At 41.5% G+C, this 25319-nt stretch overlaps 1 protein-coding gene across 5 annotated transcripts in view; it reads left to right on the top strand.

The window, feature by feature from the left end:
* The window catches only part of Mtus1 (microtubule associated scaffold protein 1), a 141994-nt gene that overhangs the window by 71440 nt on the left and 45235 nt on the right, over positions 1–25319 (top strand). For 2 of the 5 annotated variants that reach the window (XM_076914049.1, XM_034520024.2), the window contains exons 4-5: positions 9264–9395; positions 11500–11538. In XM_076914049.1, coding sequence (XP_076770164.1) covers positions 9264–9395; positions 11500–11538 — 171 coding nt within the window. Of the gene's footprint in view, positions 1–2645; positions 2796–4650; positions 4856–9263; positions 9396–11499; positions 11539–18166; positions 18446–25319 lie in introns of those variants that run through there. The other 3 variants (XM_034520023.2, XM_034520025.2, XM_034520026.2) reach the window with 3 other exon arrangements.

Genomic DNA, 25319 nt, shown 5'->3' with positions numbered 1-25319 from the left:
TAAGTTGCTTTTGTAACTTAACAACATATCTAATAATTACTAGGATTAGTCTCAGCATTAAAAGCGTGACATGGAGGAGGGAGAGATACCTTAGTTGGTAAAGTATTTGCCATGCAAGCATGAGGACCTGTGTTCAATATCTAGCATCTATGTAAAAAGAAAAAAAAAAAAAAAAGCCAGGCAGAGACAGGTAATAAATACCCCTGATCAAATTGACAAACTTCAGGCCAATGAAGGACCTGTCTCAAAAAATAGTGGTCCTAAGGAATGATACCCCTGCTAACCTCTAGCCTCCCTGTGCATGCAGAGCTGTGCGCAGGCACCTCCTGCTCACATGGTCACCCACATGAGCACACACACACCTGCAAACTGGGTGTAGAGCCAAGTGTCTGTTGTCCAAGTGCCTTGGAGGCCGAAGCAGGAGGATTACTAAAGCCCAGGAGGCTGGACAACAGAGCAAGACTCTACTTTTCCAAGTTAAGCTTTTGATGAAATAGGTGGAAGGGGAGAGGGTGGGTGGGTGGTATCAATTAAGAGTTCCCTTGGAACCTCCCTAAGGAACACGGGATAGGGCAGGTAAGGCGATGGTGTCTGAGTCTGGGGGAGTGTGCTTCTGGGCAGGCTATGCAGAATTAGTGAGCGCGGTGTAGGTCTCCTGAGGCACACTAGGAAAGGTCTGTAAGTCTATAGTGCTTCCAGAGGCAATACTGGGAAGCGCACCTTTCCTGATATCTTCCGAGCTTGCTAGGTTTTGACTACATTGTAGCTATAGCCCAGAAAATTTGATCTGTTTGCACAGCCCAGAGCTCTGCTTCAGGAGATGACGCCATCTGGATGTTTTTGCTGACAGGGTAGCACTTTGATACATTTGTATTCTAAAGATCCGCTTTTTCAGTCCTCTTAAAGCAAGCGGGGGGGTGGGGTGGGGGGTGGGGGGGGGGGGGGGGAGAGACACACGGTTGGCACAAGAAGTGACAGTGGAATGGGTGTTTGAATGTGTAACGCTTGCTGTAACTGTTAGTAAGGAATTTTATTTAATTAACAGACTTAAGAGTCAAATCGCCTTGTAAAATGGGTGATTGGATGTCTCAGTGTAGATGGTGAGAGAGTGTATCAACAAAATTAAGTCATTTTACTCCTGGCATGAGAAGAAAATTGATTTCAGCAGACACCTGTTGCAGACCACTCCATCCTTCTTGCTTTGTAAAGTCCAAGGGACAGAGTTGTATTAGGAAGACTTCCAGTCTCAGAGACCTTAGAGACTCATCTAGAATGTTCTCATGAAGCAAGTCAGAGGAGGTATGAGCATAAACCAGAACAGTGTGGGGACTGACCTGGCAGGAGAGGCTTGTGGAGAAGCCAGAATTCTTAACAACTCAGCTTAGATTTAATGGAATTTTTTTAAAATAGCTGGTCTCAAACTCAGGGCCTCATGCATGTTAGGTGAGTACTCTGTCATGTGCTGGGACAAACCAGTGAACATAACATTTTGCCACTGTCACCTTATCATAATGCCATTGGTAAAGTGTCATTATAAATGTCATTTTTTGTCAAAGGTCTTTCCAACACTTAATGCACTTTACGGCTGGGATGCTACCAGCATAGCTGGCATGGAGATACTCAGTGCTGGGATATGTGGGGGAAGCATAGTCCCAGCAGTTTGAAGATTGTCTAAGAAAGGGGAGCATGAGTAAATCGGAGAGTATCCAAGTTGAAACACAGTAAGAAATTCAGTGTAAGTGGATCTGGTCTTCAGAAGGAGGATGGGGGCAGAGCTTGAGAATTTGAGGTTCAGTCCCAAGCGAGTTCTTGAGGAGAGCACAAAGCACATCAGATAGACTTCTCAAGAGAAGGAGAGCAGTGTTTGAAGAGTTCTGACCAAAAAAAAAAAAAAAAAAAAAAAAAAGAGATGTTTGGAAAGTATGCATTTAGGCAGTAAGTGTAAGCATCCAGTTGTGTTCTTAAGACATCAGATGTTAAGAAACATATACACATGGGAGCCTTTTTTTCAAGCAACACAGTGTTTGAAATCTGAGTTAAAAGCATTCCTCACATTAAGTTTGGAAAATAAACTGTAAAGATGAAAGGAGAGGCGGGGGAAGAGAGAAAAAGAGTAAGCGCAGCGCCACCTGCTGTTCAGCTTCAAGCACTTTTATTTAATGATAGATTTCTCCCAACCATGTTTTTTTCTCTTGGTGCTTTTAACTTTTCATTGATTTCTTTTTAAATATGGCTGCCTAATGTGCGCATGGAGCAATCTGCTTATTTTAATGTTAAAATGAGAGGTGTCACATCAGTTTGTTTCTGCTTTGATCATGATTTTACCAAAAGCTTCTTTCTTAAATGATTTTTTTTTCTGGATCCTTCTTGCACATCAGAGAAGATGTGTGAGCTAATTACTTCAGGCTCAAGGGTTTATAGTCCTACTTCCCGGAGTCTAATTGCTTCACCATTTCTGCTCTTCTGCTTCTGAATTATTCACAACAAGTAAGTGCGTGTGCAGCTTCTGTCTCTCATCTGAAGCATCGTGGTGTTGAGCATTAATTTTGCATTCTGACTCAGGAGTCAGCATAGAAGTTTGACTGTACCAGTTTAAAGCACAAGTTTTCATGATGGATAGAAACTTTTTTTTTTTTAATCCCAAGGAAAGCCTCCATGCTTGAAAGCGGCACAGCCTTCTTGGGTGAATTTGCCTAGACCACTTCCTATATCCGAAGCATCTTTGATATGCAGGGCAGGAAGCACCCGGTCAGTGGCCAGCACCCACAGCGATCTGAGCACCTACAGCAGTGATTGTAAGTCAGACTAACGTCACGTCACATTTTTGTGGGTTGAGACAATAGTCATAGGTAAAGCCAATGGTCCACAAATAATTAATTTTGTATCTATAGCTTAGTGGGAATTTTACACATTGCTTATTTGTAATTACTCAGAATGTTTGACAGGGAAACAAGTTTTTGGAAATAGATCTTTTTGGATGGACATTCAGGGGACCCTGAGGTGATTATGTATTAATGGCACCCGCTGTATCAAGGCGCTTAAAGTACATTATTCGAGCTGACATGTTTGTGGGACTGTTTGGAAAAGAACAGTAGCCGAGGCTCTTGTAATCCAGCTGGAGATCAGGAAAACCATCACTGTGGTTTGGTTTGGCTTTGTTTTCAAATAGCGTCTTGTAAAAGCGCATTGTAATCTTTTACTTTAGCTGCCAGATGCAGGTGGTACAAATTATACAGCTTTAAACCTAATCATAAATAATTTAAAGTCAGGGCAGGGCGATGAATGCTCTCAAAGTTTTTGTAAATTCCCTTTTCCGAGTGCTGAGTGAGCAAAGAAACTAAGCTCTTTTTTAACCCCGAAAGACTTCTCCCTTTTAAAGTTCAAAAGATGTATTCAAAAAAGTGCTTTTTGTTTTGTTTTTCTTTTTTTCTCCTTAAATTTTCCTCACAAAATAATCCATGAATGAGTTAAGACAAACAACCTTGGAGGGCCTGCTAGGCCTCGGATCATAATAGGTGCAGGGAGGGCTGCAGGACACAGAAAATATCCTTAATAGAAAACAGGTGAGGAGAAAGATACAGATTGTATATTTGTGAGGAAGAGTTGCAGATGTGAGCTCTTTGCTTTAACAACAAAACAAATCCACGTCTGTGTGTGTGTGTGTGCATGTGTGTGTGTGTGAGAGAGAAATGGGTGGGGTCAGAGTCGTCAAACTCTTTGGGTGCAGAACAGAAACCTGGCTACCGTACATGCCCACTATCCGATACTCCACTGCCTCCGCTTCAATACCTTGGTTATTACCTTGGACTTTTAGGAGACTTAACCGAGGCTCAGAGACTTTATGGGTTCAAAGTCACACAGCAATTATGTGACAGAATGGATTATAGACAATAGGCATTGAGATAATGACGAAGGACTCCTTTTAAACAGGTCTCTGAATGCAGCACCTCGTCTCATAGGCACACAAGTAGCTGCGCAGTGGCACTTGACAAATACTAGACTATGTTACTGAAAATTAAAGAGGGTCATTATTTTTGTACGTATTTATTGTTTGAAATTTAAAGGGGTGGGGAAAACCCCAGACTGTTTACGCTAACAAGTTATCTTCTGTGACTATGAAAATATGACTTGCATTTGTTATTATTCTGAATTCGTCTCCCATCTAGACTTCTTTGTCCTACTGTATAAATTTAGGGGGGGAAAAAAAAAAAAGCAAACCGCCCAGAGAGAATCACCAGAAAACCCTGAAAGCCATAATGATGGAGTTTGTGACACTCAGAGCAGACACATTCTATAATATCACACCCTTGGGTTTTCGATCGAACAGCCATGTTCTGGCCACTAATCGAGTAGCCTTTCTGACCCTGCCAAGGAGGTTTCGGAACGCCTTTGTCCTTCCTTTTTGTCTGTTAACAAAAGGGCTTACCGTGTACCCACGGAGCCTGTCTAGTGGCCGTGTGTCTGTCTTACCAATTAAGCATGCATGCACATCAGTGAGTCCCATTCTTAGTCTGGTCTGCAGCCGGTTTAATCTGTTCCGTGTAGTGCCTGGCAGCTTACAGTTCTCCCCCTCCCCATTCTAATTGACGGGGAGCAAGCATGAGGGACGCGAGCGTGAACATGGCTGCAGTTTTTCCTGCTTGAGCTTGCTTTGTTCCTTTTTAAATGACTATACCAGGAGGATTTCGAAGTTGTACAGAAACTGATATTTCTTCAAAGATCTTTATCAATTCTACACTCACACCCCCGGCTGGCTCAGGAAGGCAGTACGATGCTACCTTATTGGCACTGCTGGTCGTGGGATCCTACAGCCTTTGTATTATCCCTTTGTTAGCCACGCTTACTAGGAAAAGAAGTAGGTCGACGGTTTCTCATTTGTTTCTTTGCATTGTAAGCATGCTTAAATTTGTATTAAATAAATTGATTTTTTAGGACCTCTTGGATATTAGCTTTGTTGTTGCTGGTAATTGATGTTGACTGTGGTGTTTCGTGGTCGTGTTTGTATATATTTAAGATGCCAATGGATCTGTTGGAAACAAATTTTATTGTGTGTTTTCTGTGTTTGGGGGCTTAAACAAATTACAATTAAGCTTATCAGTGTTCTTGGTATGATGTTAGCCTATTACCAGAGACCATTTGATGGTTTAATTTCTGATTAAAAGACTGTTTGATGATTTAATTTCTGATTAAGTACTAAGATTTGAGTGTGTGACTGGCAGATGTAGAAAAATAATTCCTTAGAATTTAAATGAGAGGATCAGATTTTTTTGTTGTCTTCAGTTATAATTAATATATGTCTCACATATATTAGTATTAAATGTATATGTGTTTTTTAAAAAACTACCTTAAAATATGAAAACAATAATTTTGAGCCAAAATCATTTTGCTGCTGTTTCACGTTAGGAAATAACTCAATCTTTAGCTGAGATATCATGACTCTAACCAGCTTCAACACTGAAGTCTCTTCCAGGAGCAATGCTTGCTTCTTTGCCTCCTTTTGCTTTGCGGTGTTATATTGTTATTGGTGTCAACTAAGAACTTCAATAGCATAGTGGTGCTGGGAAATTGGCATCTGGTCCTTGGTACTTGGGGATCCTTCGAAACAATGTTACTGAGTTGTAAGTTGGTTGGAAGACAATGTATAAGGCAATTTTTTTTTTGTATCTGAGGGTTTAGTAGGTTTTATTTTTTAAATGAGTACATTGGAAAAAATTAAAGTTAAGATAACTTCTTTGTATATTATTGTGAAGACCATGCAGTGGTTTTCTATACCAAATGAGACAGATCATTGTGCAATTTGGAAGCATGTCTGGAGAAAGTAGTCTTGCCACACTAGCAGGACGGTGAAGACTAGAGATTTCCTTCCTCTTTTTCTTTGGCCACAAAAACATGTTTATTTTTGAGAGACAGATGGTGTGGGGCAATGGCAGAGATGCAAACCAAAGCTGTTTGCACTCTATCAACAATAGGTGATCTGAAACACTAAATAGAGAAATGGGTCATCCTCTCTTGCACTTGGTGGCAGCCTGGCTGACAGGAAGTAACCTATAGGAAAGGGCATTACTCACTCGGGACTGGTTCTGGTTTCTATTAACTCACAGTGAGTTGGACAGTAATCTCTTAGCATCAGTTCTTCAATCTGATGAACAGGAAGGGAGACCTGGACCATGTTCAGCATCCTCCCAGCCTCCCGTATGCCTCTGACTCCTTTTCTTCGCCGCAGTACCATGATGCCTTGTCATTTGGAAGGAAGGCATTTCTGTTTGCCCAACTGACTAAGTGGGCAAGAAGGATGAATCTTCCTGATCCTCAGTTTTGTTTGTCTTGTGGCAAAAATGGTTAGTGAGTATGGTCATATCTATCAACACTAGGCAGTTGATAAGAACCAATCATTTCTTTCTCAGGCTGCCTGCAGGTTCAGAGGAAAAGGTTTTTTGACTAGTGATGTCTGACACAGGCAAAGAATAGAGAGAGGTGGGCAGTGTCTTCTGCTGTCTCCATGTTATAAGGCATGTTAGAGTGCACTCCCTTCTGAATGGATTACATCATGAGGAAATATTGAGATAACTATTAATCTTGTTTGTTCTATTTTAGTATCTCTATATGGGATATATGAGATGTTCTTGTAATTGTAAAATTGAGTGATTTTTTTCTTTTGAACTTTAGACTTCAGTGATTTGATTTTAAGCCAGGTAGGCAGATAATCGGGGCAGAATGTTAAGCTGACTTACAAAGAGTTCCAGAAATGAGTAGAGTTTTATTTCTGTGCAGATACACAGAGTTTAATAAAACAAAAAACTCATTTAACTAGATGCCAGAATATAGTAAGACATGCACGTTCACAAGCCAACGTTGACACCGAGGAGAAGCTTTTGGGAGCGGGGAAATTTCTTCTTCTGCTTTTTCTAAGCAGAAACGGTCAATGCGTTCTCTCTTTCTCCATGTCTTGTCTCTTCTGCTTCCTATTCTGCTTGCAACATTCCCTGGGCTGGGCATATGAAAATACGGATTTTAGAAAAATCTGCTGTAGCATAATCAGTTATGACTAAAGGGTTCATTGTAATAGGATAGCTCTGGGTGAGGAAACAGACATCAACAGGATCCTGGGCCAGCCACCATGCTAGGAGCTGAGTAGAGGGCCTCCTGCTTCAGAGTAATATTCAACCTTCAAGTTGGAATTTATTGAAAAGCACTGTGCCAGCCAAGAGGGGCGTGATTAGAAAAGGGAGAGAATACTTAAGTGTTAGGTCATAAAAGTGTGTTCAGCTTATTACAGCTGGTAAAGTTGGATACTCATACAATGGCTAATCATGGAGTATGAATATTTAACAGACATTTCTTAACTATGTACTTATATCTAAGAATATATATATATATATATATATATATATATATATATATATACATATATATATGTATTTGTATCTGAGACCAGTGCCATCTTTTCACGGTAACACACAATTTATTTTTTAAAGTTTTATTTAATTTACTTATGTGAATACACTGTTGTTGTCTTCAGACACACCAGAAGAGGGCACCAGATCTCATTACAGATGGTTGTGATCCACTATATGGTTGCTGGTGATTGAACTCAGGACCTCTGAAAGAGTAGTCAGTGCTCTTAACCACTGAGCTATCTCTCCAGCCAGTGCCATCTTTTATCCTTGAGATACGGACATTGCCTCTGGTGTGTTCAAAGGTTGACGGAATCTGGTGCTAGATCCATTGCTATGATGAGCCCTCAAGAAAAACCTCTCAAGTTGATTATTTCCAGTATCTACTGCTGTAAGAGGCCAGTAGTTGGGGGTCTCCTTTGCATCAGTGAGGAATTCTTTCACTAAGTTCCTTTTAAGTGAGAGTCCTTTGTGACTAAGGTTCAGAAAAGGAAAGTGTGCATCCAGGATTATGTGCCATCTTATATCCTGTTCATAAAATGAACTGGATTTGATTTTTCAAAATTAGAACAAGTGACCTAACCTGCTGCTGAGTGTAACAAAAGTTGCTTCAAGAGAAGCAAGTCTGAAATCCAACTGTTAGAACAAAAGGAACTCCCTTGGACTGGATTCACTTCAGTGAAGCACCTACTGAAATCCAGTGCCCATATCTCATGAATGTCTTAAAATCCATGCTGTGAAAGGTTGGTGCTGTTGTCTCCGGTGATGTTGAGTGTGAGATCACCACGTCCACTAACATCCTGCTACATTTGGAAAGCCTACTCCCTAAGTCCTAAGCAAGGTGAGAATTGGAAATCAGGACACGAAACTAGGCAGAAGCTTGCTGGCAGGAGGGTGGATTTGTGTTGGTCTAATTTTAGGAATGTTGTTCGGGTTTTAAGGGAAGGTAACAGATGGCTCAGTGCATAGATGCTGAATGAGGACCAAGAGAGCATGTGTATGTGTGTGGACATTGTTGGTGGGGGCTGAGGCCACTTAGCCTGTGACATGCTGTGTTTACTTTGGTAATTTGTGAGCAAGAGAAATGTATGAAGTTGGTCATTTACACTCTTGTTTCACAGTGCATTTACTAAGATCAAAATGATACAGAGATGGCTTCTGAACCAGGATGACACATAATTCATGCAGAACATTCCATACCAGAAGGAAATTATGACTTATTTATTATATGGTAGAGTAGAAGTGGATGCCTAGAATTATGTGTTGACAGTGTCTTAGAGAAAATAGTCAGGTTCTTTAGTAATGTTTTTAGGAAATTTTGTGTTTTCTTATAGGTGGTTTCCATGACTTGGGTGACAAAAATATTTTATATTTTTTCAGTCTGAGGTTTGTAACAGTGAATGCTGGCTGTCTAGTTTCAGAATACAGTTTCTCTGGAGACAGGAGCTTATTCTTAAGGCCACTGAGGATTTTTTCTGATTGTTTTTCATTCTTTTTTTTTTTTTTTACTTCATTAGCATCAACTGCTGACAGTTTGTATTGTCTTCCTTGAGACGCATGCTTACCTGTGTGTGTACTGGAAATGTTTGTTATTTATCTTCATTTATCTTCCACCTCTCTGGGATAAAGGTCAAGTTGGAAATGTGCATAAATTTGGACTATGCCCAGAAACAAAATGTCTTTTTTTTTTTTTTTTTTTGCTTTTGCATTCTGGGAACATTTATTTTTTGCATACTTGAAGCCAGAAACTGCCTCTGTGTTCTTGACACTCAGTAGCTGTTATCAAATCATAATCTCTTTGGAACAAATACTGGGGACTGCTATTGTAGTTTTATACTAAATAAGATGTACTTTTCCATTTTGTTATAGGTAGTAAAGCTGCCATCAACAAATATGAAGAGAAACCTCCAAAACAAGCATTTCAGAATGGGTCAGCACCCTTATATCTGAAGCCTTTGGTACCCAGAGCTCATGCACACTTGCTCAAAACTTCTCCAAAAGGTATTATCATCGTTGTGATTAGAAGGAAATAATTTTAAACTCCTTGGCTTTTAGGGGGGTAAAATTTGGCAAGTAGGTTTATGGTGCATTTAACAATGATATATTTAAACACCAAGTGAGTAAGGAAATAAAATAACTGTTAACAATGAGATGTTGTTGTTCCCCAAGCGTCTCCAAACTCTATAGATAAATAGAATCCAATTGTAAAAATCAACAGTAGAGGCTAGAGAGATAACTCAGTGGTTAAGAACACTGGCTGGTCTCGCAAAGGACTCAGGTTCAATTCCCAACACTCATATAGTGGCTAACAACCATCTGTAATTCTAGATGCAGGGGATCTGACGTTCTTTCTGCTGGGCTGCGTAGGCACCACACACACATGCACACAGACATGCATGCAGGCAAAACACGCATCACATAAAATAAAAAATAAAACAAATCTCAGGGAAAAAAAGCAGGTAGGTAGAGCAGAGATGTCCAGGGACACTAACAAGTAAATCTAGTGTGCAGTCCTTCTAGGATGAGCGAGAGAAACAAGGAGCATGGCTTACTTCCTCTCCGTGCCCATGGCTCATGCCTGTTACCTGCTTGTCCTGTTCAAAACCATGGTCTTGCTCTGCTTTGCTCCCAGCCGTTTGTGTCTGATCCTTCTGTGTCCTTCCCCTGGCAATTGCTGTGGTCGCTAAGAGGACTGGCAGTGTGTAGTGTATACTTGGCCTGCAGCGTGTCCTCGAAGCCTTGTCACAGCCAAGAGTGTGGCAAAGCTCTGCTCATAGGTCCTTGAAAGCTGGCTCTTCTGGAAGAATGACTTGAGACCCATTTTTATATCAGAAAATTGGAAAAGCAGCCACTGGCCACCATAGCTTCCCCTCTGTGTTCTCTCTCTATATGTGGATGGACACTGGCAGAAATGTAAAAGATCATGTGGCAACTTGAGACCGCTGACCTAGTCTACATTCAGTGGTGCTTTTTTCTTTCTAACTGGGTTGAAGGAGAAAAAGAAAAATACAGGGTGGGCAAGCCCTGTTTGTAGGTAGATTATTTACCGTGCCATCAGGGTTTGTCTTATTTGTCTTATACACAGCTCTGAGGCATCAGATTGTCCCCTGCTACGATGGCAGTAATATCTGAAACTGGTTTTTAATCATGATATTTTTTTTTTGAACCCCATACTACCTCCAACAGTAACTAAATAAAAATAAACTCTGTTCGTGGAGCTTTGATCCCTGAAGTGATTTTCAGTTAGAGACCCCACTGATGCAAAACAGCACATGCCAATCTCCTGAGAGCCCTACAGTTGAATCTGTGTGCATCTTATGGAGGTCCATTTATGATGGCCACATACTTTTAAAAGGGAGATGATCCCTTTAAAATTCCACAGACACACTCTGGCAGTTCCAACCAGTTGCCTACAGACTTAGTCACCTGATGAGTATTTGACGTCAAGCTTGGGCGCTTGTAGCTCTCCGAGTGGCTTATAGCTCTCCTAGCGTTCACCTGTATGGTTCCTGGCTGCATTTTATACTGCATCAGTTTGGAGAAGCATCTCCAGTGTATTCTTCACAGCTGAGTAGAAGTCAGGCCCTTGGGAGGGCACACACCAGCATCCCTCTTTCACAAAGTACAGCCTGTTTTCTGTGTGCAGTAGAACAGAGAAAACACAAGCTCAGAGCTAAGAGATGGGCCTTCTTTTAGCTGGAGTATAGTTCGATGGTGGAGTGCTCTCCCAATCTGTGGGCCCTGGATTCAGACACTAGGATAAACAATAAGTAAATTAGTTAAAATTTAAATGAACTTTAATTGTCCTTGACTACAGAATATACCATGCTTTGTCCTTTTAAAATTGATACTGTGTTTTTGAGGATTAATTCATATCATTCTTACTACTAACAAATTAGATACTATATTTTCTATACTTGAGAAAGTATACTTGATCACGTTGTTTGCATCCTGGAATTTTCTCAGTGGATAACTGGAACCTAAAATTTACAGGTTTCCCAAAGGAGGGCTTTTGGAAAATGAAGCCACTGTTATTTACAAGATAGCTAGAGGTTTCCATAGCAGTTCTAATAAAGCATGTGTTCATGTTTCTGTCCCATTCTAGGTCCTTCAAGGAAGAGTCTGTTTACAGCTTTCAATTCAGGTAAGTGACCATTTTATGAATACATCAAAAATACTTCCATTCGATTAAACATATTGACTGATTAAATATTGAAAATTATTTGTGATTACTTTTTTTGGTGTAGTTCTAAGTCGAATTTCAGGCTTTAAGGTGTAACTAAACTGCTTATGACATGGGCATTTGGGGAGCATGAGTTGATGAATTATCTAACACAGAAGATGACATTTTATTTTACAGATCAATTGAGCTTAAAGCGATTTTTTTAAAATATGTGAAATAAAACTGGACACTTCTCCAAATATAAATGTTGTTTTAAATTGGATCACCTTCAATTGTAAAATAGTCTTTAGATATAATTTTTTAACTCACTGCCCAACAGTTTCTGGCTTCCCCCCTATGCACACTCTCGGTTGGACTTACATTTCTAAGGCAGCCTATAACTTAAAGGCATTCAACTACATCGAGAGTTTAATAATACTTATAAGATCTAAGGATCTTATAAGATGCACTCATCAAAGTTTCTAGGTATGACTCGCAGGACTGTGTGCAGTCAGCCATGTATAGGCTCGAATTTTTTTAATTGCAGCGAGAGTGAAGTCACATGACTTCTCAGCCTGTTGCACATCAGAATAGAAAGCCAGAAAGAAGAAAGGCCATGTTACAGCACGTGAAGTAGCTGTTATAGAGGATCTCACATTGTCAGTACAGAATTCAACCTTGAGCCGCGGTTACCCCCAGCTGTGAGCATGGTGGATAGTTAATTTCACAACTCAAGGCTGGCCTGGAGTTAGTTTGAGCCTAATGAGAGATCCTTGCCCTGTGTGGCTTTTGAAGCAAAACTACTTGTAATCAGGTTTAATGGGCCGCCTCGTCTAAGTGAGATAACAAAGAACCTCTTGGATATTTGAGTTGGTTCCCTATCATATTCAGAGTGATTGAGTTATGTACTGTTTTGCAGTCATCTCTGTCAACGTTAGGGGAGTTTTCTTGTGACAGATACTTCAAAGTAGAATTAAAGAAACTAAAGCACATGCATTTTATAGTCGCTCGGATAATCATATTATTTTCAAAAAAGCTTCATGCCAGTTTCTGATATGATCCACAATATACGAGCACCAGCCATACTCCGGTCAATCTCAGATTTTGTTTATTTTTTTATAAATTATGTACTTTATTTAATGTTGTAAAGATTTTTTTTAATGTGTGTTTTGCCTGAATGTACATCAGTGGACCACATGCATCCAGTGCCCTGGAAGGCCAAAGAACATTGTCAGATCCCCTGGATCTAGAGTTAGAGTTGTGAGCTGTCATGTTGGTTCTGGGAACTGAACCCCGTTCCTTAGTAATGTTCTAAATCTCTGAGCCATCTCTCTAGCCCCTGGTTTGGTTTTTTTTGGGGGGTGGTGGTGGTGGTGGTGGTGGTAAAATAGTATTTGAAATTTTCCACCGTTATTTTAGTTTAGCAGTTATTTTAAAGAAATTCTGTTACCTCTGAAGACAATGAAGAAGCCATGACCTTGTGAGGCTCGGACGTTGGTGTAAATCTTGGTTCTCCTCCTTTCTATTTCTGTCCCGACCTCTGGCTACTTGCTAAGCCTCTCCAGGGCTTGAGTTTCTCGTCTGGCTGCATGGGAATGTTCACCAGATAAATCCCCGTGTGGGAATGGTTTTGCCCGTGTAGGCTAGCTATTTTCATCGCAGGCTCTCACATGCTAGCCGTCACCGCTGCTAGGGCTGACAAGGTTAATAGTGCTCCTTGTCGTTTACCTTTCATGCCTTTACATTGGAGGCGACCCCCACCCCCACCCTGGGGTGTTGAGTTCTAGGAAACCCTCAAAGCAGGTGAGAAAACCCACTAAAGCTATGAACCACCTTCCTGAGGTCTAGCTGTTGTGATTTATTTAAAGGTTATGACGAGATTCTAGACAACACTGACTCTAAATAGAACAGACTTGCTGTGTCTGAGGAAGCTGTCACCCAGCACAGCATTGCTGTTGTTGCTGTGGCTCTGACACTCAGCTGTTTGGGATACCTCAAGCATCTCAGGTTGTGTTTACCCAGTTCATGGACTGTTTTAGAGATCATCCCTGTCAGGTGCCATAGTGTCTGCCCTGAAAGTAGGAACACCTCCTCCTTCTGTGCCATTTCATAAACAGGGGCTGGGGTTGTGTGGCTTTCTGCATCTCCTTTCTCCAATGTTGGGAGGTGGTTGAGCGCTGTAGACCTACTCTGGAGAGAGGATGAGATGCTGCCACACTGTGCACCTGCCATCTTTCCTTATTATGTGTTGGTGATCTCAACTTTGCTCTCACGTTGAAAGGGCAGATGCCATTTGGATCCATAGAAATAAAGTATGGTACTTCGTGTTAGGAAGAATGGATCACTTAGTGAATCCCACCACAGCAGTGGCTACCTTTTTAGCCGAGAACTAGAGCTCTTCACCCAGAGCACATGAATGTTTTCTACACAGAAAGGTTTTAAATGTAGAAATGAATAAAAACACCATAGATATCTACCTGAGTATAGAAGGCCTTTCCAGTAATGTGTGTAACAGTAGAGATTAGTAATTGTAACAGCACATGGTTTGAGCTTCACTTTGTCAAATCATTACAAACAGTAGTAAGAACAAAGCCAGACAACGTTACCACGTTTGCTCTCGAAAACTAGCGAGACAGAGCCAGCCTCACAGTAGATGCTAAAAGTGCCTATTGCCTTAAGAAACCTCAGTCACAATTTTTATTGCACTTTTTTTTTAACTGAAAAAGAAAAGTCATGAAATTCATGGGCAACCAATAAAGACCACAAAACAATCTTGTGGGGGGAAACAAAGAAAGGTGAGGGTACGATAATTCTTGCTTTCAAGTCTGTAATTCAAACTGTCTGAAATGGGAACAAAGGCGGATATGTAGAACAATGCAATGAGGCAGCCCAAAAATAAATCCGAGGACTCACAGTCCACTGAACCTTGTTGGCAAGATTGCCAAAAATACCAAGTAGAGGAACCAGCCTCTCTCTAAGAGATGTGTGAGGAGAATTAGATGTCTGTGGGTGAAGTGAACTTGAACCTTCATTTCACCTCATATACAGAAAACAACTCAAAATGAATTAAGATAAGACTTGACTGGAAAAACTCAGGAGGACACAGAAGGGGAGAGCTTTATGGCTTAGTTGTTATCCGTGATTTCTTAGATTGATACCAGAAACATGTAGTATCAAAATTGGACAGGTTGGACTCGACGAAGCCCAACTCTTCTGCTTAGCGAGGAGGACAGTTGGTAGCATGACAGGTGGTCTACGAGATGAAGGGACTGCCTGCAAGCCGTATTCCCAAATAAGGGCTGATTTACCAAAGTGAAATTAGGGTATGGAAGAAAGCTTTGATTTGCCATGTTCTTTGCGACATTATTGCCAGTAACTGGAATTACTTACTGGTGGAATAGCTTACGTGTCTGTGTAGATAAAGAAAATGTGGTGTGTCTGTACAATGGAATATTAGTCACAGTACTATACAAATGAAGGAAATGGGGCCGAGGAGATGGCTGGGTGGTAAAAGCACTTGATGTGAAAGCATAGGACTTGTACTGTGAGCATCTGTAATCTGGGTACACCTTTGGTTTGGGGATGGAGGTTGGGAGGGAAGACACAGTGTCTCTGCAGACTCATGGCCCAGGTACCCTGGCAAGCACAGCCAAAAGGCGGACAAACTATCCCAAACAATAGATGTCAAAAGACTGGCACCTGACGGTCGTCCCCTGACCTCTCTATGCACAGTGTGGCACATGTGTCATTCACAAGCACGATCGCATAGGCCTACAATGCACAGGAGGGAGAAGGGAGTCTTGCTGGCTCCGATTACATTCCGTATCTGAAGCTGTCAGGATCGTAACTGCATAATGTGTAAGGGCTTCTCGGTACTGGTGGTGCTGGCCAAGAAATGGGAAGTTGCTCTTAGATTCAGTTTTGCAAGATCAGGACATTGTTACAACACTGTTACAATAGATACAGTTATGGCATAGTTAACAGTAAGTAGCGTGGGCTTAAAATTTGTTGAGGGTAGATTTTGTGTTGCTATAATAACAGAGATGAACACACAAACTGAAAAAAAATATGTATGGCTAAGAAACATGAAAAAGAACTGTTAACTGATTTAAGTGTGCACTCTCCATTTGGGCTGGTTTTTTATTTTTTTTATTTTTTATTTTTTTAGGCAGGTACCTAGTGAGTTAAATCAGAGCTTACACACTGCACCAGAGTGTACATTTCAGAGCCATTGCATAAAGCTTTCCACCAAGACATACACAAGAATGAGCCCAGGAAGAGATTGTCCTTTTTTAAAAAATTACTTTTCAGACTTTGAAATATGAGGAAATGAAGACTTAAGGGGGGATGGCTCAGTAGTTAATAGTTTTACTATCCAGAAAATGAACAAACAAAAAATAAGCAACAACATAAACAAGAAACCAAAAGACCTACCACCACCCAAAACCCAACTAAAGTCTAAACCTTATGAAGTGCTCCATCTTAAGTACCAAACTTTGCTTCATTGGTTTCCCCTGTCGTCTTTGCCTTATGCTCACTTACCAAAGTAACAGCAGCCACCTTTCTTCTTTGTTGCAGTCATGCGAGATGGCCACCAGGGGGCAGTTGTTGTTTGGGAGAGAATTGAAATTTTTTTTTTTTAACACTTGATATTATTTGTATTATTTCAGCTTCTTTCTGAATTTAGGAGGAAAAGTTAATATTTAACATGCACGGGATAGGTAATGATAGTGCAGTTCAAATAAATTTTTCCTATTTTAAATTTATTTTTTATTTTTAATTTATTTCATCTTTTATATGTGTGGGTGTTGCTTACATGCATGTCTGCATCACATGCATGCATTGTTCTTGAGAGGCTGAGTAGTGGGCATAGGATCCCTTGGGACTGGAGGTGATTGTGAGCAGTCATGTAGGTGCTGGGAATTGAACCTGCGTCCTCTGGAAGTCTGCCCATTAACTGCCAAGCCTTCTAGTAAGCCCCTTAAAACAAAATTTTTAGTAAACTTACCCAATTGTGAGTGGGTTGGTTATTTCTTTGGGTAGTGTAAGCTAATGGATTTCTCTGTGACAGTGTAGTTTACTATTAACAAAACAACCCCAACCCCTGAAAAGGATCCCACCCAAAACCCAAAAATTGACTCTATGGTATGAACAGTGGAGTGTCTATTTATGACATTAATTTTATTTCTTGTTCAGTTTATAATTTTGATTTTCACCGATAGCTTTTAAAATATCTTTTTGATAGCATTGGAGGAGCTCGTGGGTTTAGTTTTGTTTTTAATCTTCAGAATTTGGGGAACAGTGTTTAAAGGTTTAAAAAAAAAACAAAACAAAACTGTGATTTAATAGAGGAACACAAAGCCCAAAGGTCTGTTTCTTTGACTCTAATTCAGTAGTACAACCCTTTCACAGGGATGGCCAAAGCCCCTAGGAAAACACAGATGTTTGCCTTGTGATTCGTAACAGTAGCAAAATTACAGTTATCAAGTAGCAAGGGAAACAATTTCATGATGGGGGCAGCATGAGGAGCTGTATTAAGTTGCAGCATTAGGAAGGGTGAGGACCACTGCTGCAATCCCATTGTTGTTGCTGGTTCTGTTGCCATGGATGTGTTCATTTAGGAGAGTCATTGGGTGTGGGTGTGTTCCTTTCAGCCCCACAGTGACCCTCTGTGGGTTGCTGGTGTATTGTCATCGGCTGACAGGTCCCGGCATGGGTGTGAGCAAGGGGGTGAGTTACTGCAGTCTCCTTTTTCTCCTGTCCTCTCTGATTCTCAGATGCTGTGCAGGATTTCTGAAAGAACAGCTTGCATTCTCTGGGTTCTAACGTTTAGTGAGTTGTTGATGGTGTAAGATTTGTCTTACGGTTTGTTTACTGAGTTTCAGAAGCAGACCTGGTACAGGTCTAACTTTTCATTTCCAATGTGGTCCTCAACATAAGAGAATCAGAGCTGAAAATTTGACAACCTGCCATTAATTAGCACAGTGAAAAAGAAAAGTTGTTTCTTTTAAAGATTGGAAGTATTTGTTGCTTGAAGGTTTTGGTCTGTTTGCTCGTTTTTTTTTAATCCAAGTAGCCAGGTTTGCATATAACTAGGTAAAATACCTGGGGAAAGGTTTGGTGATAATAGTGTGAACCTGTGTAGTTAAAAAAGAAATGGAACCCATTCACAGATTGCTCTGGTGAAATATTATTATTATTATTATTATTATTATTATTATTATTATTATTATTATTCCTAGCTAATAAACAGACATTAGGCATGTGAGGTGTTTAATTTCCTTTCACCCTGTTCCAAGTAGTGACAGGATCTGCGACATCATTGGCTGTTACATAAAGCTCCTGAGACCACCCACTTTCTCCTCCCCTCTCCATCCCTGTTGGGAACTACAACAACCCATGGCATGTACCGTGTGATGTAACTCGGGTTGCTTGCTTGTTTCCGGACCTGCTCCTCATAGCTCTTGTTCAGACGAAGGGCATTGTTTTTTTTTTTTTTTTTAGCAACATCTGGGAGTGCAAACGGAAGCCTGGAGCCCTAGGATAGCTAGCTCTGGCTTTTTTTTTTTCCTTTTTCCTTTTTTTTTTTTTTTTTTTTTTTTTTTTTTAAATTCCCATCTCTGGGTGGCCTGGCATTAGCTATGTAAGCTTGTTTTTCTCTGGCTGTATCTCTTGGCCCTGGGAGAACCCTGAGTTGCAAAAGAGACAGTATGTGATGGTCCCTGGAAAAGCTGCTTCCCTTGCAGTTCTCCCAGTGGCTTCGAAGACATGCTGTTGTCTCCCAAATTCTCCTTATCCACCATCCACGTCCGCCTAACCGCCAAAGGACTGCTTCGAAACCTCCGGCTTCCTTCGGGGCTCAGGAAAAGCACTGTCATTTTCCACACAGGTTGGTCACGCACAGATCTCTCTGCTCAGCACTGCATAGGGGAGGGCTATGCTGATGAACTTACAAATGCTTCTCAGATTTCTATGGAGACAGACAATTGGGAAATAAAGCCCTCTTTAACGAGAGGCTTGACTGGTGGCAAGGAGTAGTTTTTCTCTTGTGTCGGGCAGCACAGTACTTTGGTTGTGTGCCGGGCAGCTATAGGCTTGTTTGTGTTTATGGATACAGGATTGTTGCCTTGGAACTTTCTGGCGCTCTCCTCTGCCACCAAATCTGTAAAAATAAACACCTGTTAATTTATGTCTGTCTTCAAATGATATTTGGAAACAGGATGTGAGCCTATTGAGACGATTTCTCTTTGCACTGAGACAGGAGCCGGTTTCTGTGGTTTTGCTTTGCACTTTCTCACTGAGGTGGGCAGGGTATTTCAGTATGCGAAAAGACCCCCACACATCGCAAACACTCCTAACATCACCCTGGTGCTTGTGGAGGGCCGGTAAGTGGACCACACATTTAGTTTTCTGGTCTTCCTTAGCACAAACAACTGTGGTCATAGAACATTGCTTCTGGCGTTTGTGTACGCCGCTGCCTTTCATTCTGCTGTGCCCAACACGGAATTCGCGGGCATCTGTAAACCTGTCTGCCGACACCCAGGTGCTAACAATTGCAATGATGGTAAATTAAGTTGATGTCATGGTGTACCGGCCTAAGTCTCCTTATGCTTGGTTGGAGCTGCTGTGTGTTGCCTTTCACCGGCTTGCTTCATGGGCGTGTGAATGCATAATTTTTTTTTTTCGGTGCCATGTGTGTGATTTCTATGTACCTCTTGTTTTTTAGTTGACTCTTCACTGTCCCTGGTTATTTTTCTTTTCTTTATTTATTCTGCCGACAGCTTTTTACTTTCCCAGAGGCATCTGCTATCCCTGCGGGATAAGCTTGATTTTTTTTTTTTTTCAGCTTCCTTTCCGTGTTTCATAACTCCCCTTGGCCTGGCATTTGAGTTGGCTGGCCTTTTCTTCTAGGTCTGATGGCTGAAGGTAAATGAAGAGAGCTGGGGCCGTGCCCAGCCCAAATGCCACTGTGATTCTTCTCTGCCCTAAAATAAAAGGTGGGGGCCGATGGGGGAGCTCAGTGGCTGCTGAGGCCTTGGCTTTAATGGCCTGTACCCCCAAAATAAAAAATAATGTAAAATAAAATGTAATAAAAATATATTACAAATTTATTTTAAAAAAGATAATTACAGGTATGCTTTGCTATTATTATCATTACTATAATTTTTTTCACATAATTTTCACCCTATTCTTTCCCCTCCCCCCGACTCTTCCCAGTTCATCCCACCCCCCTATGTATACAAACAAGTGTGCTTTACGTTAACAATAGTTTCCATGTTCCAAAGTACAAGCAGCTTTCAATATTAATTTTTAAAACTAGTGCAGGCCGTGCTCTAAGGTAGAAGACGTGGGAGCAGAGGGCAGATGCGGTCTAAATGCATTCGTTAGATAAATTTATATAGATAGATAAATTTTCATAATATAATCTGAAAAAAGTCTGAGGGCACTGTGCCATCCAAATGTGCTTCTTTCTGACCCTGACTCTGCCCTCTCTCACTGTCATGGTGTCTTGGTTACTTACCTTTCCTACAGTAGGTTAGCCAGACACTCTCTCTCTCTCTCTCTCTCTCTCTCTCTCTCTCTCTCTCTCTCTCTCGCTTGGTATCTGAAGCTTGGTATCTGTTTTAATTGCATGCCTTTGTAAGGTTAATACCTTAAGAGTTTTATGGCTCCCTACTTCCTTCTTCCTTCTTCTTTGGGAGGAGGAGGTGCTGGGGATGGAACTGGGTCTGAGCCACATACCCATCCTATATTCCAGTCCTTTTAATAGCGTGAAACATCGCTGAATGAACAGTGGTTTGTTTGTTCCACTAGCTGACGGCTTAAGGTTTGTTTGTAGTGTTTTTGTGAAGCAGGTAGTTTGAGCAAAAGACATAAGGCCTTAAAGACCAGAATTTAGTCAATAGTGGTGTTTCCATCACATATTATTTTCTGAGTTTATGTAAGAGCCATAATTTTTAGACTAGAATGCACACACACAGAAGTGAGCAGGGACCGTGCACCATATTTTACACTGGGAAGTCTGAGGCCCGGCACATGAACTAGCTTGCTCAAGAGCTCATAGTAAGTAGAGACAGGAACCAAACCTGTGAGCTCTGTTTGGATTTTTTTTTTACCTTAATTTTTTTTTCTCCAGCTTTGAATGCTGTTCTGACTCTCAGCACCAGTAACTAGGGATAAAGGAGCCCTTTCCATGTGAAGGAAGCTCCTTACATTCCTATAAAGGCTGAGGAATGGACTCAGTTCATGCAGTGTTCCCTACACAAACATGAAGACCGGACTTCAATCCCTGGGGCCCAAGTAAATGTTAGGTATAGTGGGATAGCCCCTGCTCCCAGTGCTGGCGTGGCAGAGGCAGGATTCCTGGGGTTGGCTCATCAGCCAGTCGAGCAAAATTGGTGCACTTTAACCTCAGGAAGAGACCCTGTTTTGCAAAAATAAGATGGAGAGGTGATGCAAAAGACTTGTGAGGTTGACATCTGGCCTCTATACCACAAAGCTCACAAGTGCATGCCTGCACACATATGTGCATGGAGTCGAACAAAGTATTGTAAAAACAATAATTGTTATTCGTAAAAGTTACTTAAAGAATCCAATTCTAATAATTTTAGTTATCCCTAGAAAGACTCTTTGGGGAGTTCATCTGCATCATATCATTTTAAGGTCAGAGACATTTTCTAAAAATTGATTGAAGACATCATCGTGCTTGGTTTTACCTAATTGGACTTGTGAGCACTGACTTGTTCAGATCCCCAGTAAAGGAAGTCTCGTTGGTTGCCTTAGTGATGGGGCTACTGAACTGGATGCCAAGAGTGCCAGGATAAGATGGCGTTGGCTCTACCAGTAACTAGTTTATGATTGTCTTCACTTCACAGGGCCATAAACCGGTAGCCCCAAGTTCTGCTCTCCAACGTCTCTGGGCCTCAAATGCCATAAACTTCCCTAGCACTGGGCTTTTAAGCACTGACTCCACATGGAGATTAATCTTAACTACCTCCCAAGTCCCATTAATCCTCCTGGCTTTTTTCTCTTTATGACATCATGTTCTTATCTGGCCATCATACATGACTCATTTTATTATTCATCCTTAGTGAGCCACCACAATTGGTTATAAAAACTCTTAAGACTCCACCCTTGGAGGTGATCCTTATTTTCACTCCAACTGCCCTCCTTCAGGAACTCAGGGTGAAGCTTGCTCTCTTGTGCGGGTGAGGGGCGGGGGATGGAGCCTAGGACCACCTGCACCCTAAGCAGTGGCTTCACCATTGAGCTGCAGTCCCACGCCAGCTTCTGTTAGTGAGACAGTAACAAAAAACTGACAGTGACCGGGTCTGTGTAGCTAACAAGTGGTCAGAGCTTTCTGGAAGGCTTCATACTGGCTTTATGGCCACCAGCTTTTCCTCCAACTCTAACCTGCTTCTCACATTGCAAGGTCAATCCATTCATGTCTCATATAAGTATCTGTTGGACAGGTGCCATATGCCAGACGCAAGGCTTGGTGCTGAGAAAATAGCCAGGGCTAAGTCCCACCATAGCCCTGTGCCTTCCTCAAACCCATAATTGGGCAGGAGGCAGGTAATCATGCTAGGGTGTGGCCTGAGCCCTCAGGCAGTTCTTGGCACCTTTATCCAGGTGTTTTATGAGTGCCCTTTAAGTGTGGTCCTTAGGAGAAATGGAACGCACTGAGAAATCAAAAAGCATTCCATATAAAGAGAATACCGTGAAAACCCTAGAGAGGTGAGGACAGGTGGCTCCTTCAAAGAAAATAAAGTGCAATATTTCTGAGCAAACAGAGTAGTGAGAGAGGGAGGCTGGGAAAGGACCCCTGGTCAAAACCTGGGACAAGGGCACATACCACTATGCATTGTGGTACATTGTTACTGACAGGTGTATCACCGAATTAAGATGTCACTATTTTCTGTAAGTAAGGGCTGGAAGAAGGAAGGCCGTCCTGTAGGGATCTTGTGTGATACATGAAGACTATCAGGGTCAGGAAGGACCTCATTAATTGTCTCAAGTTTCTGTCAAGAGTTATTTCTTGACAAGAGTATTAAGTGTATTTTCCGTTTTTTATTACAATACACCAGTCAGTCCCAGTTTTATGGTGGCTCAGAGAGAAAAGTATTCACTTCTAAGTGTGAATACTCCTTCCCTCTCAGCTCAACTTTCCTTCCAAGCTGGAAGTAAACTGATGTGTTTATGAAAAGATAAAGAGAGGGCAGAAGTGTTCTGTGGAGGTGTAGTCAGGTACGTTGGAAGGGATGCCTCGGTGGGCCCATGCCAAGAAGGCATCCCTTCTTCCTGAGGGACCAGCCATACAACCGAATTTATTCAGGGCACTGGGAGGGGAGTTAAGAGGGTAGCAGAGGCAGAGAAAGGGAGGGAAAGGGGATGGGGAGAGAGGGAGAGACAGAGAGCGGGAGACAGAGATGGAGACAGAGAGAGGGAGGGAGAGGGAGAAGAGGAGTAGAGGCCTGGCCATGAGCATGTGGAGAGAGAGGGCAAGGGACAAGAGGACAGAGCAAGAGCAAGAGAACAAGCAGGGGCAAACAGCCCCTTTAATATTGAGTCAGGAATACCTGGCTGTTGCCAGGTAACTGTGGGGCAGAGCTTAGACAGAATGCTAACATAAACCCATATTAATTATTACAGGTTGTATATCTTAATCCTCAAATACTTGTTGTGCTCTTTGACTCGAGTAAAGGCAGTTAATTACACTAAGGAGTTTGAATTACTTTTGCTGAGCTAGTGAAATTAAAAGTGGTTGTTGTAGTGCTTGTAGCAGTTTCCTCCCGACTGAAACATTCTCTCCAGTGAGGAAGCTCTTTATGACTCAGGAAGTCCCTGAAACTGACCAGACAGCACTAGGCTCCCCACTCCTTGTGTTTATATAAGCTGTTAGGATTCCTCAGACATTCTCAGAACGGCCTGCTGGCTGAGCAGGGAATGAACGTCTGATTCTCAGCTTTTATCTGGGATGGGCTTTTGGTAATGTGGCTGACTTTGAGTCATTTCTGCTCGGGTAAATAGCTCCTCTCACCCGTACTCCTATAAGTAACCCCAATAAAACTCATCTGTGCATCGAGTTGGACTTTGGTGTTCTCAGTTTGATCTGTTGTTGGTACCCTATCTGGGGTATGTAGATGTTTGTTCGTGTCTCCCAGGAATAAAATGTCATACAACATTTAGGCAAGTCTAGGGATGTGGTTGCTGTAGCATGCCTGCCTAATGTACAAAGCCCTGAGTTTGATCCCAGAACCTGAGTAGCTTAGCAATGGAAGGAAGTACTGAAGACCAAAGCAGTACTAGAACAACATACCTGAAGCAGTTGGAAAGAACCATCTTGACTATACAGCATGTGAATGAAATCTGTTTGATTATAGTAAAATTCATCAAATTATGTTCTTATATTTGGTGGTTACTTTTTAGACTTCTTTTAGAATTGCTCTAGGCCTGAAAACCAGACAGTGTAAGAAGTGACACACTTCCTCCTGAGACAGAGCTGTGCTGTCTCTGTTGTTTCCTTAGCTCCCTTCCTTATGGGTGGTTGTCTGCCTCAGGCTGAAAGCAGAGGAAACGGGAAGGAGGTGGGTGTGGATCCCTTAAGCGCCAGTCTCAGTCACATGGCTAAGATCTTAAAAAGAGAGAGGCTGAGAACCTGAGTGTTTGATTTCTGTAGTTTCTGAAGTACACATAGGTGTGTCTGTCCTCCAAAAGGCAGGATGTGAAGTTTCTGAAGTACACATAGGTGTGTCTGTCCTCCAAAAGCCTCTGCCTCAGAGGCTGTCACTGGCCATTTATGGGTGAAGGCGAGAGACCTTGCAGGGGTTTTTTGTTTTGTTTTTTTTTTTGTTTGTTTGTTTTTGTTTTTAATCTGAAATAAGACAAATTAGTTTTGGTTCTGATTATAAATATTTGTAATGATCCCACTTGTTTTAGTTTGCTTTACTGTTATTGTAATAAAACTGATCAGAATCAATCTAGGAAGGAAACTGTTGGTTGGCTTACAAGCTACAGTCCACCATTAAGGGAAACCGTGGCAGATGCCTGGAGACAAGAACTGAAGCAGAGGCCATGGAGGAACACTGCTGACTTGCTTCCCCCTACCCATCCTCACACGCCCAGCTGTCTTTCTTCCCAGGCCAACTTGCCAAGGGATGGCACTGCTGACACTGGACTGGGCTCCTTGCATCAATTAGAGATTAAGAAAATGTACCTAGGCCAATCTGATGGAGGTAATTCCTCAATTAAGGGGCCTTCTTCCCTTCTCTATCTAGTTTGTGCCAAGTTGGCCAAAACTAGTTTCAACTTTCCAGCTAGTTTATTGTTGGACAAAATATTAATACTTGACTATAGTTACTTAAAATACTTCTAACTTTCCATTTTAAAAAGAACGCATTGAGGAAGGGGTTCTGTATTTTAGATCTGTCTTTTATTACCTCAGTATTTTATTAGTAGAACATTTCTGGTGTTTACTCATGTGCTGTTAAGATAAATGCGTTTTTCTCAAACACTAACATAACAGGTGTCAATGAAGCCATTATAGCTAGTTTCTATAATATATACATGTGTATTATGGTATGTGAATATATGTATACACACATCAATTTATATGTAGAGAGAGTTGGTTGGTTGTAGAATACATAAAGGGCCAGACTGAATGATAACAGATTAGTGATGTATCTTCACCAGACTTTAATGTTCTACTATATATTTGCAACCTTTTTGCTTCCTTGAAGAAGCCATCTAGATGACCTCACTGG

The sequence above is a fragment of the Arvicanthis niloticus genome, chromosome 16, assembly GCF_011762505.2.
Source record: "Arvicanthis niloticus isolate mArvNil1 chromosome 16, mArvNil1.pat.X, whole genome shotgun sequence".
NCBI lineage: Eukaryota > Metazoa > Chordata > Mammalia > Rodentia > Muridae > Arvicanthis > Arvicanthis niloticus.
This window is presented reverse-complemented; position numbering and strand designations above follow the sequence as displayed.